The 12,378-nt window shown below is 41.2% G+C and overlaps 1 protein-coding gene across 1 annotated transcript in view; it reads right to left on the reverse strand.

The window, feature by feature from the left end:
- Positions 1-2,912: 2,912 nt before the first annotated feature.
- Positions 2,913-12,378, reverse strand: part of ppp1r9a (protein phosphatase 1, regulatory subunit 9A) — a 41,656-nt gene continuing 32,190 nt past the window's right edge. The window contains exons 9-20 of the mRNA XM_070921504.1: positions 11,189-11,285; positions 10,097-10,232; positions 8,312-8,394; positions 7,298-7,460; positions 7,081-7,150; positions 6,532-6,591; positions 6,253-6,310; positions 6,032-6,076; positions 4,624-4,743; positions 4,036-4,059; positions 3,558-3,740; positions 2,913-3,095 (exon numbers count right to left, since the gene is read on the reverse strand). Of these exons, the coding sequence (XP_070777605.1) occupies positions 2,913-3,095; positions 3,558-3,740; positions 4,036-4,059; positions 4,624-4,743; positions 6,032-6,076; positions 6,253-6,310; positions 6,532-6,591; positions 7,081-7,150; positions 7,298-7,460; positions 8,312-8,394; positions 10,097-10,232; positions 11,189-11,285 (1,222 nt within the window). The remainder of the gene's footprint in view (positions 3,096-3,557; positions 3,741-4,035; positions 4,060-4,623; positions 4,744-6,031; positions 6,077-6,252; positions 6,311-6,531; positions 6,592-7,080; positions 7,151-7,297; positions 7,461-8,311; positions 8,395-10,096; positions 10,233-11,188; positions 11,286-12,378) is intronic.

Below are 12,378 nucleotides of genomic sequence, written 5' to 3' on the forward strand. Positions count from 1 at the left end.
GGAGGGGCTGAAGAGCTACAGCTGACTCTAGGCCAGCCAGTCTGCTCAGATGTCAACTGACAGAAAGGCATCACGCAGGCAGAGGATGGTCACATGTTAAAAATAACAGGCCACACGTACATGGCATGGGGATGGCAAACGTGTCAGAGAGAAAGCTGTTTGTTCTATTCTATTCTTCTATCTTAATGTGACTGAATCAAATCCATATTTATTTGTTTTTTAGAAACAGTCATAACATGAATTTTCTGAGATTTCTGTCTCTGACTATGTGCAGTAGAGGAAGTCCGACAAGTGGTGAAAAAAGAAGAAACAAAAACAAAGTATGGACAGTGACCGCACATTTTATTCAGTGTGACAGGTAGCTGCCCTTTCAAACTTTTCAGAATTGCGAAAAAGAGAGCAAGGTGATGACAAAAAAGGAGGAATAAGCTTTTTTAAAAGAGTGAAAGCATGGCTAGCAGTTTGTGGTGATTATCTTTTTTTTGCTCTTTACGAACATGAAAGACAAACCCTTCCGGACATGACTCAAACATTTGTGTTTTTCGCCTGCCAGGAGCACCAGGGTCTCATCCATACGTTGGTTTCATCATGCCAGGCAGGCTCAGTCAAAACACATAGAAAACATCCCAGAAGTCACATTTTGGCCTCAAGTCGGACCTTTTAACCTCTGCAGCCCTCAGGCAAACCGTGCACACACACTGACACAATAGAAAACAAGGCTTCTTTAGGATTCTTACAGCGTATTGCTCTCAGTGTTTTACTGTACATACAAAAGAGTCAAAAGAGTGCAGTCAGCTGACTGGCTTGGGGGTGGGGGGTGGGGGGGGGGGGGGTATTCACAGAAAGATTCAAGTGTTACAAAATATTTCATAAGAACATATCATGAGCAGTTTATTGGAGTAGCACTGGAGCAGCACTATGGTCGTATTGGAGGAACACCACAAGCACGATGGGAGAGTATTACTGTGTTTTCTTCTCGCTTCCAAATTTTAAATCCTTCAACAACCATTTGAATCTACATCTTTTAATGAACAGTTTTAATTAAGTTTTGGCAATAGGAAGTAATCATACAATTCTGGATAAATCATTATTAGGTGTTAATAATACTCTTATTTTGTATAAGTTATCATAAACAGTAGTCAGTTAATTCATTAAATACAGAAATAAATAAATAATAACATTAACAGATCAGTGATACTTGTATTACTGTGGCATTGCATGGAGGTATCTGTAACCCCTACTATTCTTCTTGTTGTTAACCTGTTAACAGTGCACCAGGCAGGGCCCTTAAGACAAAAAGGGAATCATAACCCAAGCTGCCTTCATTTCTATCACGGTGGCACTGTCGTCTCTATATTTAATGTAAACCTACGGAATGATTCTTGGGAATGATAAAGAAGTAACACAGGGAACACGTCTCTCAGTGAGCCTCATAATCCTAAAACAATAGTCGCATAAAATACATATGTTAAAATAATTTCAAAAGGTATATATTTTTTTATCTAACAAGTAAATCAAAGTGTTTTAAATCTTACTGAAGCAGTTTCAAAAGGAAATTAAAACTATATTGCATCCATCAGGTGCAATTTCCAGTGTAACATCAGTAGGTACGATAATACCTAAGATTGGACTCACTGCATCTGTCATTGATGACAGAGATGTCCCATCTATATGGCAGCATTCCTAAATATTATTCAGAATATTCCAAAAGTAATTTGCATGGTGAACTTTGTCATTTTTATGAAAGAGAAAAAAAAACAATTAGAAATGTTCAGTCTACTGTATGTGTTTTCGACACTCACACAGAAGCGGGCAGAGTTCAGAAAAATTCTACTACTCTAGAATTTCTAAAGGCAGCGGCGGGGTATTACTTTGTTATTGAGAGAGAATATAAAAAGAGGTCAAAAGCAGGTTACAAGCAGAGTCAAAGCAACATTATGCATATAAGCAGGAGGTGTCATTTTAACTTTTTGTTTGTTTGTTTTTGTGGTACAGGTTTGGTAAGTTACAAATTTCATGAATACATTGTACCTGAAGTCTCCATGAGAACCAGTCCAGTGAGTACAGTATGGTGTCCTTGTCGTCATTCATACTTTGTGAATTGCTTTAGTATGGTACATGTATACTGTAAGGAGCATTGGACAAGCCAGTACAGAGGTTAAATTTACAGTGTTTGCACTTCCAGTGTTCTTGCAAGTACTGAGAGAGTTTGTTCCTCCCAATGACACTTGGTTCCCACTTCAGTTCCTATTGGAAAGTTCCAGTGTTGCCTTCTTCAGTAGAGAAAGTAAGTAGCATGAGGACACCCAGTGGTGGGAGATGAGTACTGCCTCATATATTCCAGCACACAGGGCTGGCCTGTATGCGCTTAGTCAAAGCAACAGAGCGATCCCACTGATCTACGTATCTGAACAGGATATACACAAGTCTATCAAAATGGCACATCAGACATATTTGTATCTGTATTCATCACTGTACACGGTCGTCATGTCTAAAGGTGCTGTGATGGGCAACAGACGGCTCTGAAGATGATATGGGATGAGGCTGAGGAGAACTTTTCATAGACTTATTCTGGATATGAATAAATAAACCAAATTTACAGCAATAAACAGCAAAATAAATAGAACTGTGTAAATTCTTAAATGGCTAAAAATACAGGATGGGTGTAGAATGAGGCAAATGAATGGGGCAGCATCCTATTATCCAACTGCTCATTTTGGTTTAATTTGCTTGGTGAAAAAGTCACTCAACAATCTCTGACAGTTGGGTGTGTAGCTCCACCACTGAGAACTACTGAACTACTGAGCAGGCGTCCCTCAGGGTTCGTTCGTGGGGCCCGCTGACGTTCTGGTCCTCGAGATGCTACTTGGTGTGGTGCTACAGTAAAGCGGGAGGTGATCTAACAATTCACTTCACTCGGCCGCGCTCTCTTTGCGCGCCTCTTTCTGCTGCTGCTCCAGCTCTCTCTTCTGTAGCTTCTCGCGCTGTTTCTCCACCTTCTCTCGGTTCCTCTTGGCCTTCTCCATCAGAACTTTAAGGTCTTTGATCTTTTTCTTGATCAGCGCACGGTCCTGGGAGGAAGTGACTCCAAGGGCCTGAAACAAATGATAAGCATAAGCATCCTTCTTCCTTTGTCCTACATATGCACCTCCTTATTTTATATGAATTGCCAGAGGGAAACTGGATTTCTGAGGCTGATCCCAATATTAATATTTGAGAGTTAAAAAAATATCTGTTAACAATATATCTACCAATATTTGTTTCTTTTATATAAACACATAAACAAACATCCTTTACATTTATTTTTTAAAGAAATCGGGACCAAGGTATGTCATGGGTGGGACATTTTACAGTTGAGAAATATCTCTCTCTCTCGAGGACAGACTATGTAATGGCAGCACTGTTCCTAAATTCCCTCAAACATGTTTGGCATTGCTATACTGCAACTTTTTGTACTTATTGGCTGACATGTATGCCGATACCAATATATCTGTGGGCTCTAATATATATGCATGCAAGCACAATATATGTATGAAAAACCTGAAGTTTTAATTCACCTTGAGCTCAGCGCTCTCCAGCAGTAGCAGCTGTTCTCCATCTATGTTTTGGGCAGTGAATTCTGGGATGTGGTGCTCCAAGTTGAGGCCCATGAGCCAGCGGGCCACTTGCTGGGAGGTCCACTCTGTGATGCTGCAGTTCTGCCACTGATACTGCTTCGGCAACTGTCCTTCGTCTAGGATCTGAACGGATACAACAGGGAGAGAGACGGACAGGGACAATAACATGTAAAATTTTCCAGCTTTAACATTCAGTATTCGTCCACAATGACAATAAAAGTGTATTTTTTACAGAACGCTGAATAATAATACTTAATGAATGTTTAATGAGTTCAGATGCTGCAACACATCTTACTCTGTGAGACAACCATTCTTCACCATGAATCATGTGTGGGACTGAGATACAGACAAATGGCTTATACAGACACGTGCATGCAGTAAAACACAAGCCTCTGGAGGCTACCAGCCCCGGTCTCACCTCATCATCTATCATATCCAGACTCTGGATGTGGCAGCATTGAAAACAGCAGAAGATGACTGGGTTGTTAACAGAGAAAAAAACAATATGGTTTCCACTACAGCAGCCTGACCAGCATTTGAATACAATGAGCCTAACTGGTGAATTGATTTTTAGCTTGTTGTTTTCAGCCAGAATAATATGAGAGAAACTACTCCCTGTCAGAGATGAAAATAATAACAAGGTGCATTGTGGGAGCAAATTTTACTTTTGAGTTTCAGCTGTTGTTTGCATATAAATGTTTACTTTAAAACAAATAAACTGACAAATAAACTGACTGATAAACGCTTACATTACGAAGTTGGGGTCTCTTAGTTTCTAGATGTTCTGTAAATGTGTTTTGAGCATTTTGGCCACATTTGAACTGACAATGTACTGAAATACTTCAGCTTCATTTTGTAAGCTCGTATTTAGGGTGCCTTTGGTGTGGTGAAATCAATCTCATGTATTGTATTTGTTTAACCTTTTCATCCCCTAATCTGTCATCACCTTGCCCAACAGTGAACTTCCGTAAAAAAAAAGGAAAATATTGTACGTCTGTGTGTATACCTCGTCTGAGGAGAGCACCAGGGTGTGTGAGCGTCCCGACATCTTGGCTTCACTCAGCAGGCCGCTGATCTCCACTGAGCTGCTGCTGCTGGCACTCAGATCATCGTTCAGAGTGGGCCCCTGAGAAATCAACAACACACTTATAAGACTGGTGGTGAGAGCCAACTCCCTCTCTCTCTCTGAGGCTGAGTTTAGTTGATTAGATGGAGTGCTTCTCTATTTCTATTTCTATTTCTTCAACAGAGAGACTGGATGAGGAGCGAATGGATCAAGAAAATGAGGACTTTTCCTCAGGGCTTGATTGATGTGCTTCATCCTAACATTTGACAGTCAATAAAAAGTAGATTAGACTAATATATTCAAGCAGTTTGACAGACTGCAAGAGGACAGGGTTGGGCACATCCTTCATTTTTAAGACGTTCTGTTATAGCACAAACTGTGAATGTGATTAGTGGTTAGAAATGATGTAGCTGAATGCAGTCCAACTCCAAATCTCTCTCTCTCTCTCTCTGTCCCTGTAAGTGTGTGAGAGCGTGAACATTTATGGAATTACAGTATTAAGATCCAAGATCAGTGTTCAAACATCCAGAGATGAGCTGCCGCTGAGAAATACAGACTATCAGGAGGAGAGAACTGGGTGCAGAACTTGATCTGAGGAAAAATATGGCTCATGTTTTTATTCTTTTGTTTTTGTTAATGTTGTGTTGTGCTTCCTTTTCTCCTCCTGGAAAATACAATATATCCACTGGTCATCTGAGTAAAAGACAGATTTATTGAGTGTCAGAGACAAAGTGTAACATTATATTTATATATAAGTGTAGAGTTGTATCACATTGAGCTGTACACTGTACTGCTTGAAGGTTTTTTGAGTCTCAGTACTGTCTGAGGTAAAAGCGAGACTAATCTTACAGGTTCAGACTTTCAGCTTTCTGGACTGAAGTCCACAAAACTAGTGATGATGCACTTAAATTCTGCATTGATTTGTCCTCTGATGTGCACTCGTCTGAAGCTGAGAGCATGTCCTTGGAGAGAGAAAAGAATTGGATTGGTGTAGAACCAAAAATAAATAACCACGTCTGATATTGCACAGGATTAGAAACAGTTTTCATGCAGGTGCATACACTGTAACAAATGCCCATGTTAACAACTTTAATCTTATTGTATCATTATGGCCACTACGGTTGCTAACATAGACATTTTTTACAGTGTTGCTGAAGACATAGTTAAGATTATAAGAGATATTTCGGATTATGTAGGCCTACTCATTCATTTTCTTTCAATTAATTATGCAATTACGCATTTCTATGATTGCAGTACAATCATTTCCTGTTTACCTCTTAGAGTACCAACTCATTGTCATTTCAGTGGATTAAGGTTTGATTGAACAAAACACAAAACAATACAATACCAAGTAATATGAATAGGAGAAGAAGTGGGGCCATGTAAGGGAGGTCTGTTCAACAGAAATAACACAATACATCAAAGCTAAACGGCATACTATAACAAAACTTGTCTTTAAACTTACAATATGTAAGTATCAGTATATAGGTCTCATAAAGGCCTAGTGTCCTCACTGTAAAGTATCTGTAAAGTGAATCAGTATTTTTGCCCAATGTACAGTCGCCAAACCTCATGTAACTTGGCCTTGAGTTTCTCTGGACTGTCCTCTGCTGACGGCTCTGTGGAGCTGAGAGAGAGAGAGAGAGAGAAATTAAATAGAGGTCAGTGGTGAAATTTACTGTACCATGCCTTCATAAAACGCACTTGGACCTGGACTCATTTAGGAAAGATACAACAAAGAAATCCAGATGTTCAGCTGGACAGTGTCCCACAATGTGTCGTTCATCAGTTAATGCCAGAGAGGCAGCAGGAAAATAACACTGGGACTCTGAGGCAGTTATTATTTACCTGTTTCCAGGTGAGGCTCTGGGATCTTTGTCCTTCACTTTAGTTTTCCTGAGGAAGGACCTGAAGGGAACAAAGGCAGAGAGAGAAAATGTAGTGAGGTTGCAATGGAATTATAGAGAATCTTTTTGGTGCTTTGTTAAACTATGGACTTATAATAAACTGAACTACTAACACTTTGTATGTATGTATTTTCTAATTACATTTAGGAGGAATTATTCAGTACTGATGCACTAAATACTTTGTGTATTCTGAAAGTAACACTTTCTTTTCTAGTTTCATTTCCTCATCACTGGTATCCCTCTGACCATATAAGTACTTTAAAATAATTGTTTACATTCCCAATCCTGATATTTTTTTACAATAAATATGTAGAGGAAAAAACTTGTTCATAAATGCTTTTATATGAAAGAAAAATCAGATTTGGTTCCAAATAATGACAAAAAACTTTCAAATTAATCAGTTTTCTCCTCCTCCATCTGCAACGCAGTGTTAGTTGGTATGAGTACAACTCAAAACGAAAATATGTCTTTCCACTATTTGTGGTCTTACCCAGAGTCCAGAGCTTGTCTGTGCTCCTCCATACCGTGAGAGGGACTCGACATCGCAGGAGACTGAGAACCTGCGATCAATAACACTGAGGTTACTCCTGCTTCAAGACATCTGGAAATGACACTGTTGCAGGTATATCAGTAGATATAGTTACAGATGTATTGGGGACCATTTGATCCTTCATTATGGGATGTATAGAGGGTACAGGTGTACTAACCATCCTGGAGGGCTCCCGCGGTGGACGGTGGGTGCAGCGTTCGTCTGGGGGAGCTTTCTGCACTGCCGGGGGCCCTGAGGACTGCAGCTCCTCCATCACAAGAGGCCACGCTACGAATCGAACCAGAACGACTGTGGGCCGGACTGCCGTGCCCCTCTGAGACCTGGAGACAGACGTAAAGGGGACAAAAAGAGAAGGAGAGATGAAGCAAAAGGAGAAGGTAGAAGGAAACACAAGGAAGTGTAGGAGAGGGAGTGAGAGAGAAAGAATAGCGATGGAAAATTTTGAAAGGGCGGAAAGCAAAGGCTCAGAAGTGATCGCGGAAAAAAGGAAGAATAAAATGCGATCAAAGGAAAAGTGCTATGAACAGCCAGAACTGCAGACTAATCTGAAAGAAGAAGTCACTTGACATACTTTCACCATTTCTAATTCCTCGCCCTCTTTTCCCCTGGAAGCCTCACACTGCCTGCTTTCTGTGTTCCTGCCAATTCTGATCGCCTTCTCGAGTTGTTTATCCGATCTGAACTCATTCCTGCTCTCGCTGAGTAAATTGACAGCATTAGCCAGACTAGAGCCTTTCATCCAGAAAAAAAGACTGTGGCAGTTATTATCACACTGGGAGAGACAATAAGTTGTGACAGACTCGATTAGTGCTGCGGAGCAACACACTGCAATTAATCCATTAAAGGAATAGAGTGGACTGGACAGGGGTTAAAGACACACAAACAGGCTGATAGACACACACACACACACACACACACACACACACACAAACACAAACACAAACACAAACACTAATCAAACACCCTGTGGTGAAATTAAAGACATATCAAATGTGAGAGTAGTCTAATGAGAATAATGGAACTTGTTTAATAAAAATCATATCTGTCCACATCACAGCTGGCCAATATTTTAACAGATGTTGAATAAATTAATAAGAAATCTGTTGGTCACTGAAAAAAGGGAAAATGTGCAGATGTGTGTGTGTGTATGTGCGTGTGTTTTAATACAAACCTCTCCCTCTGTGGAGCTGATGCTGTCTCGGGCAACTCCTCTGTAGCTCTTCTTTTTGCTGGGTGAGTGAGAAAAGCTCAGGTCTAGAGTGACACACACACACACACACACACACACACACACACACACACACACACACACACACACACACACAAGAAAAGCAAGAGCAAAAACAATGTGTGATTTACCTTGACAAGGTTAAAAAATATACTGTGTCACGCGTTTGTTCATCAATTATGTGCATGTTTTCTCTTGTTTCAGTCTTATTAAGAGGCACTTCATTTGGCCTGGCCTCCGTGTTGACACCCCCCTTAAATAAGTCTATTAAAAAAACATGAACTCAGTTAAGACATCGAGTCTTCCCCCAAAAGTAACGCATTAATTAGGCAGACAATTATCATTTTTCTGCTCATTCCCTGAGTGCACAGCAAGACGCTGTCAGATGAGACAAAAACTGAAATGATTTAAATTTGAAAGATCATTTCTCCAGATTCTCCTCCCACATGCTCTCTCTCTCTCTCTCTCTCTCTCTCTCTCTCTCTCTCTTTACATCATGTTCTAGCTGTCTCCCTCAACCCCCCGTTTTTCATATTGCATAATGGGGCTGCGTCATTCGGATCAGTGCAGATCCAATCACTCTGTTGTCCCATCTGCACTGTACAGTATCAGATATGGCACTTCTCTGTGCACTCCTCTCTGTTCTGACAGATGCAGCCACTGAAATGAAGCCAGCGGAGCTTAAAAAGACTCGAGGAGAACAAAGCAAGACAGATGTGCTCAAAAGGGGATTACATGTTTGTTTTTGTTTGCAGAGGTCCAAAGTCAAGCTCCAGTCAGAGGGAAAGTGCGGTTGAAGGTTAAGGCAGTGGAGGAGAAGGGGATGTGTGTGTTAAGAAATCCGGGCCTCGCTATGTGTGTGTATATTGTATTTTGTGTGTGTGTGTGTGTGTGTGTGTGAGCATGTGGCTAAGAGTTTATGTTTACAACATCAGTCTGATCTTTCCAATGTCCTTCACAGGGCAAGAGGAGTCAGTAAACTGCAGGGGAAAGGAAATGGAAAGGCAATGTTGTTAAGTTGCATCATGGGTCATCTTAGGGACAAAAGAAACTTAGCTGATACTTTATTTAAACAACAAATGACGTAGGGAAAGTTTGAACGTTTATTGAAGACCACATATCAGACAGAAATATGAGCAGCAGTTGTGATGTTCTTGTTGTCCTTCATCATTTGAGCAGTCACTCCATTCATTAAATGAATAGTTGGACATTTTGGGAAAAACACTTATTAACTTTCTGTCTGAGAGTTAGATGGAAAAAGATCATGTCTGTCCATTCAATATGAAGCTAGAGCTTGGAGACTGTTGGCTTAGCTTAGCGCAAAGACTGGGAGCAGTGGGGAAACAGTTGGCCTAGCTCTGCTGATGTGTTAGAAAATCCACCTAAAGCTCACTAATTAACACGTGGAGTTTTGTTTGTTTAATCCGTAAACACTAAAAGGTGGGGTGGCCAGGAAACCAGCGGAGACTGCAAGAAGTCACTGTACCCAGCCAAGAAATAGTTCCACACATGATCCACTGTAAAACTACAACTTGTTTTTAAACCTTGATTTTTGTATGGATTAAACAAATGAGCTTGAGAGATGCTGGTAGGTGGATTTTAGGACCCAGCTAGCTGTTTCCCCTTGTTTTCAGTCTTTATGCTAAGCTAAGTTAGCCGGCTGCTGGCTCCAGCTTCATATTTAAATATCATAACAATGATCTTGGCAGAGCCCCCTCACAAACAGACCTCTGGCTTGTGCTGCAGCCCTTTTAGGGCTGTGCTGCTGAGCGCTGAGCCTCTCGGCACTGTTGCTGTTATTGTTGTTGACCTGGATGCCGTTCTGCTTCATCAGCTGCATTAGCTCGGACTCTAATGTTGCAATCTGTAGAGGGAGAGGAACCGATCAATGTTAATTAGCCGTAGGCAGTTACCTGTCAAAACAGCTGCTTTAAAGCACTGAAATAAATGGCCTCCATGATGAGGAGCACATGGTTTATCTTTTGATTTAATTTGAAAATGCTTGAATCTCTTACAGGAGTTGCGCACATAAAAAGCACAAGTGAAGTATTTCAGTCTACAATACATTTGATCCAGTATGTCACTTCAGTTAAAGCATAGCACTCCTGTCTTGCTGTTGGCTTAAATTCCAGATCATACTATTTTCCCACTACTCTTGCTCGTGTCACACTTCACCATTCACCCTTTACAATGCAGTGCAGCAGGAGAGTGAGTGCTCAGTGTGCAGAATAATAGTAGGGAACAGTCGGGTTGACTGGGCCATTCAACTTTGGGGCATGGCCAGAGACTGCAGAAAACAACACAACTGTCATGTTTTAAGACTAGGAAAGCAGAAAATCAATACAGAGTTTGACAACAGAACCGACCACAGGCCCCTGGACACTGAGTAAAAGTGCTGTCACTGTCCAAGGAGGAGAAGACTTTCCCCTATGTGGCAGAAGTGGCACAGATATGTCAAATGCTATCTTGAGGGAAAACAGCAGTGACAGTGTGTGCTGTTACAAAACAAATCAATCTTTTTGATCATGTTGATAACTGGATTTGGATTTATTTTCTCTTACATATTTACAGCCTATACTATGAAAGAAAATGCACTGTATAAATATATAAAATGTGCAAAACCCAATGATCTTGATCATGAAGCACAGAGAAGAACGGCAGCGCTCATTCATTTATTTTCACTTCAGGGATTGCTGTTTTCTTTAGAGGCCAATATGCAGAAATGTGCAGATACAGACTAAGAACTGTAATACAAAGAGTTATACAGAGAAGGGTGGAGGTGAGATAAAGACACAGTAAACTTAAGAAGATCTGCTTTACCCTGACTTGCAGTCCCTGGATCTCAGCCAGGTGAGCTTTCTCAGCCTCCTCCAGCCGCCTCCTCTCTGCATCCTCCTTCTGGATAAACTCCACCTCTCTGGAGAGACGAGAGGGAGGGCAGATCGTAATGTGCTGAGTAGGTGTGTGTTAACACAGGAGAACAAGACACGTTTGTGTGTGTGTGTGTGTGTGTGTGTGTGTGTGTGTGTGTGTGCATGTTTTGCAGTATGCGACAGGGCCTGCCTCTCACTCGGCTGTGGTGATAAGGGATCCAAGGCTGTTTCAGGATGTCAGTGTGACTCATTTCACTCTGACCCTAACTGCTCAACACACACACACACACAACACATATCTACACCTAAAAAAAAACATAACATACACACACAACACATAAATCTACATCCCCAAGAAAACTAAATTCAGCCGTTTCCTCATGGCTGCTTTGCCCTTGGTCTCTGAGCTCGCTGTCTCCCCTCTGCAGCTCAGTCCTCTGCTGCAGATCAGCATGGAGAGTTTGTTTCATCAGTTAGCTTCCATTTGGCCGGCAGGGCCAGAGCCAATTAGAGGCAGTCAGACTGGAGCTGAGCAGGAGAGGTTGTGATGGGACTGACCAAAGAGATCAACGCACTGAAAAGCAGGAGGGCTGCGCTGCATACGAATGGAAACTCAGCTCCCACTGCTGAAACGAGACTCAGGGCTATAAAAAGAGCTGCCTCACAGATGGAAATGCAGTAGATATTCTCTTTTCTGCTCAAGTGAGGCTGTAAAGGGAATAATGGAGGAATTTATCTAAAATGATGTATTAAAGCGGACATTTAATGGCAGGATTGACGCACTGACCTCATTTAAGAAATTGTTCAAGTGTAGGAGTTATAATAGACATGTAAATTATGTTTTATTTCAAGCTGTTAAGTAAGAAAAAAAGAAGACTAAAGTAGCATCAGCCATCAGTTCAGAGTAAGCTGCCTGGGATCGAAATCAAAACAGGTAAAAGAGGAGATCAAGGAGGCTGTTCAGATCAGACGCAACAGTACCAGGGTTTTGAGATCTCCCCCCTGCACGTACAACCATCTGTTTTCATCTGACCGAAGTCACACTCTGACAACTGATCTCCATGAGAAATGAGACTCCATCTGCTGATAAAGACCTTGAGATGTGATTGAAAACTCTAGTAAAAGCTTGTGAGTGGA

Source organism: Enoplosus armatus, chromosome 16 (genome assembly GCF_043641665.1).
Source record: "Enoplosus armatus isolate fEnoArm2 chromosome 16, fEnoArm2.hap1, whole genome shotgun sequence".
NCBI lineage: Eukaryota > Metazoa > Chordata > Actinopteri > Centrarchiformes > Enoplosidae > Enoplosus > Enoplosus armatus.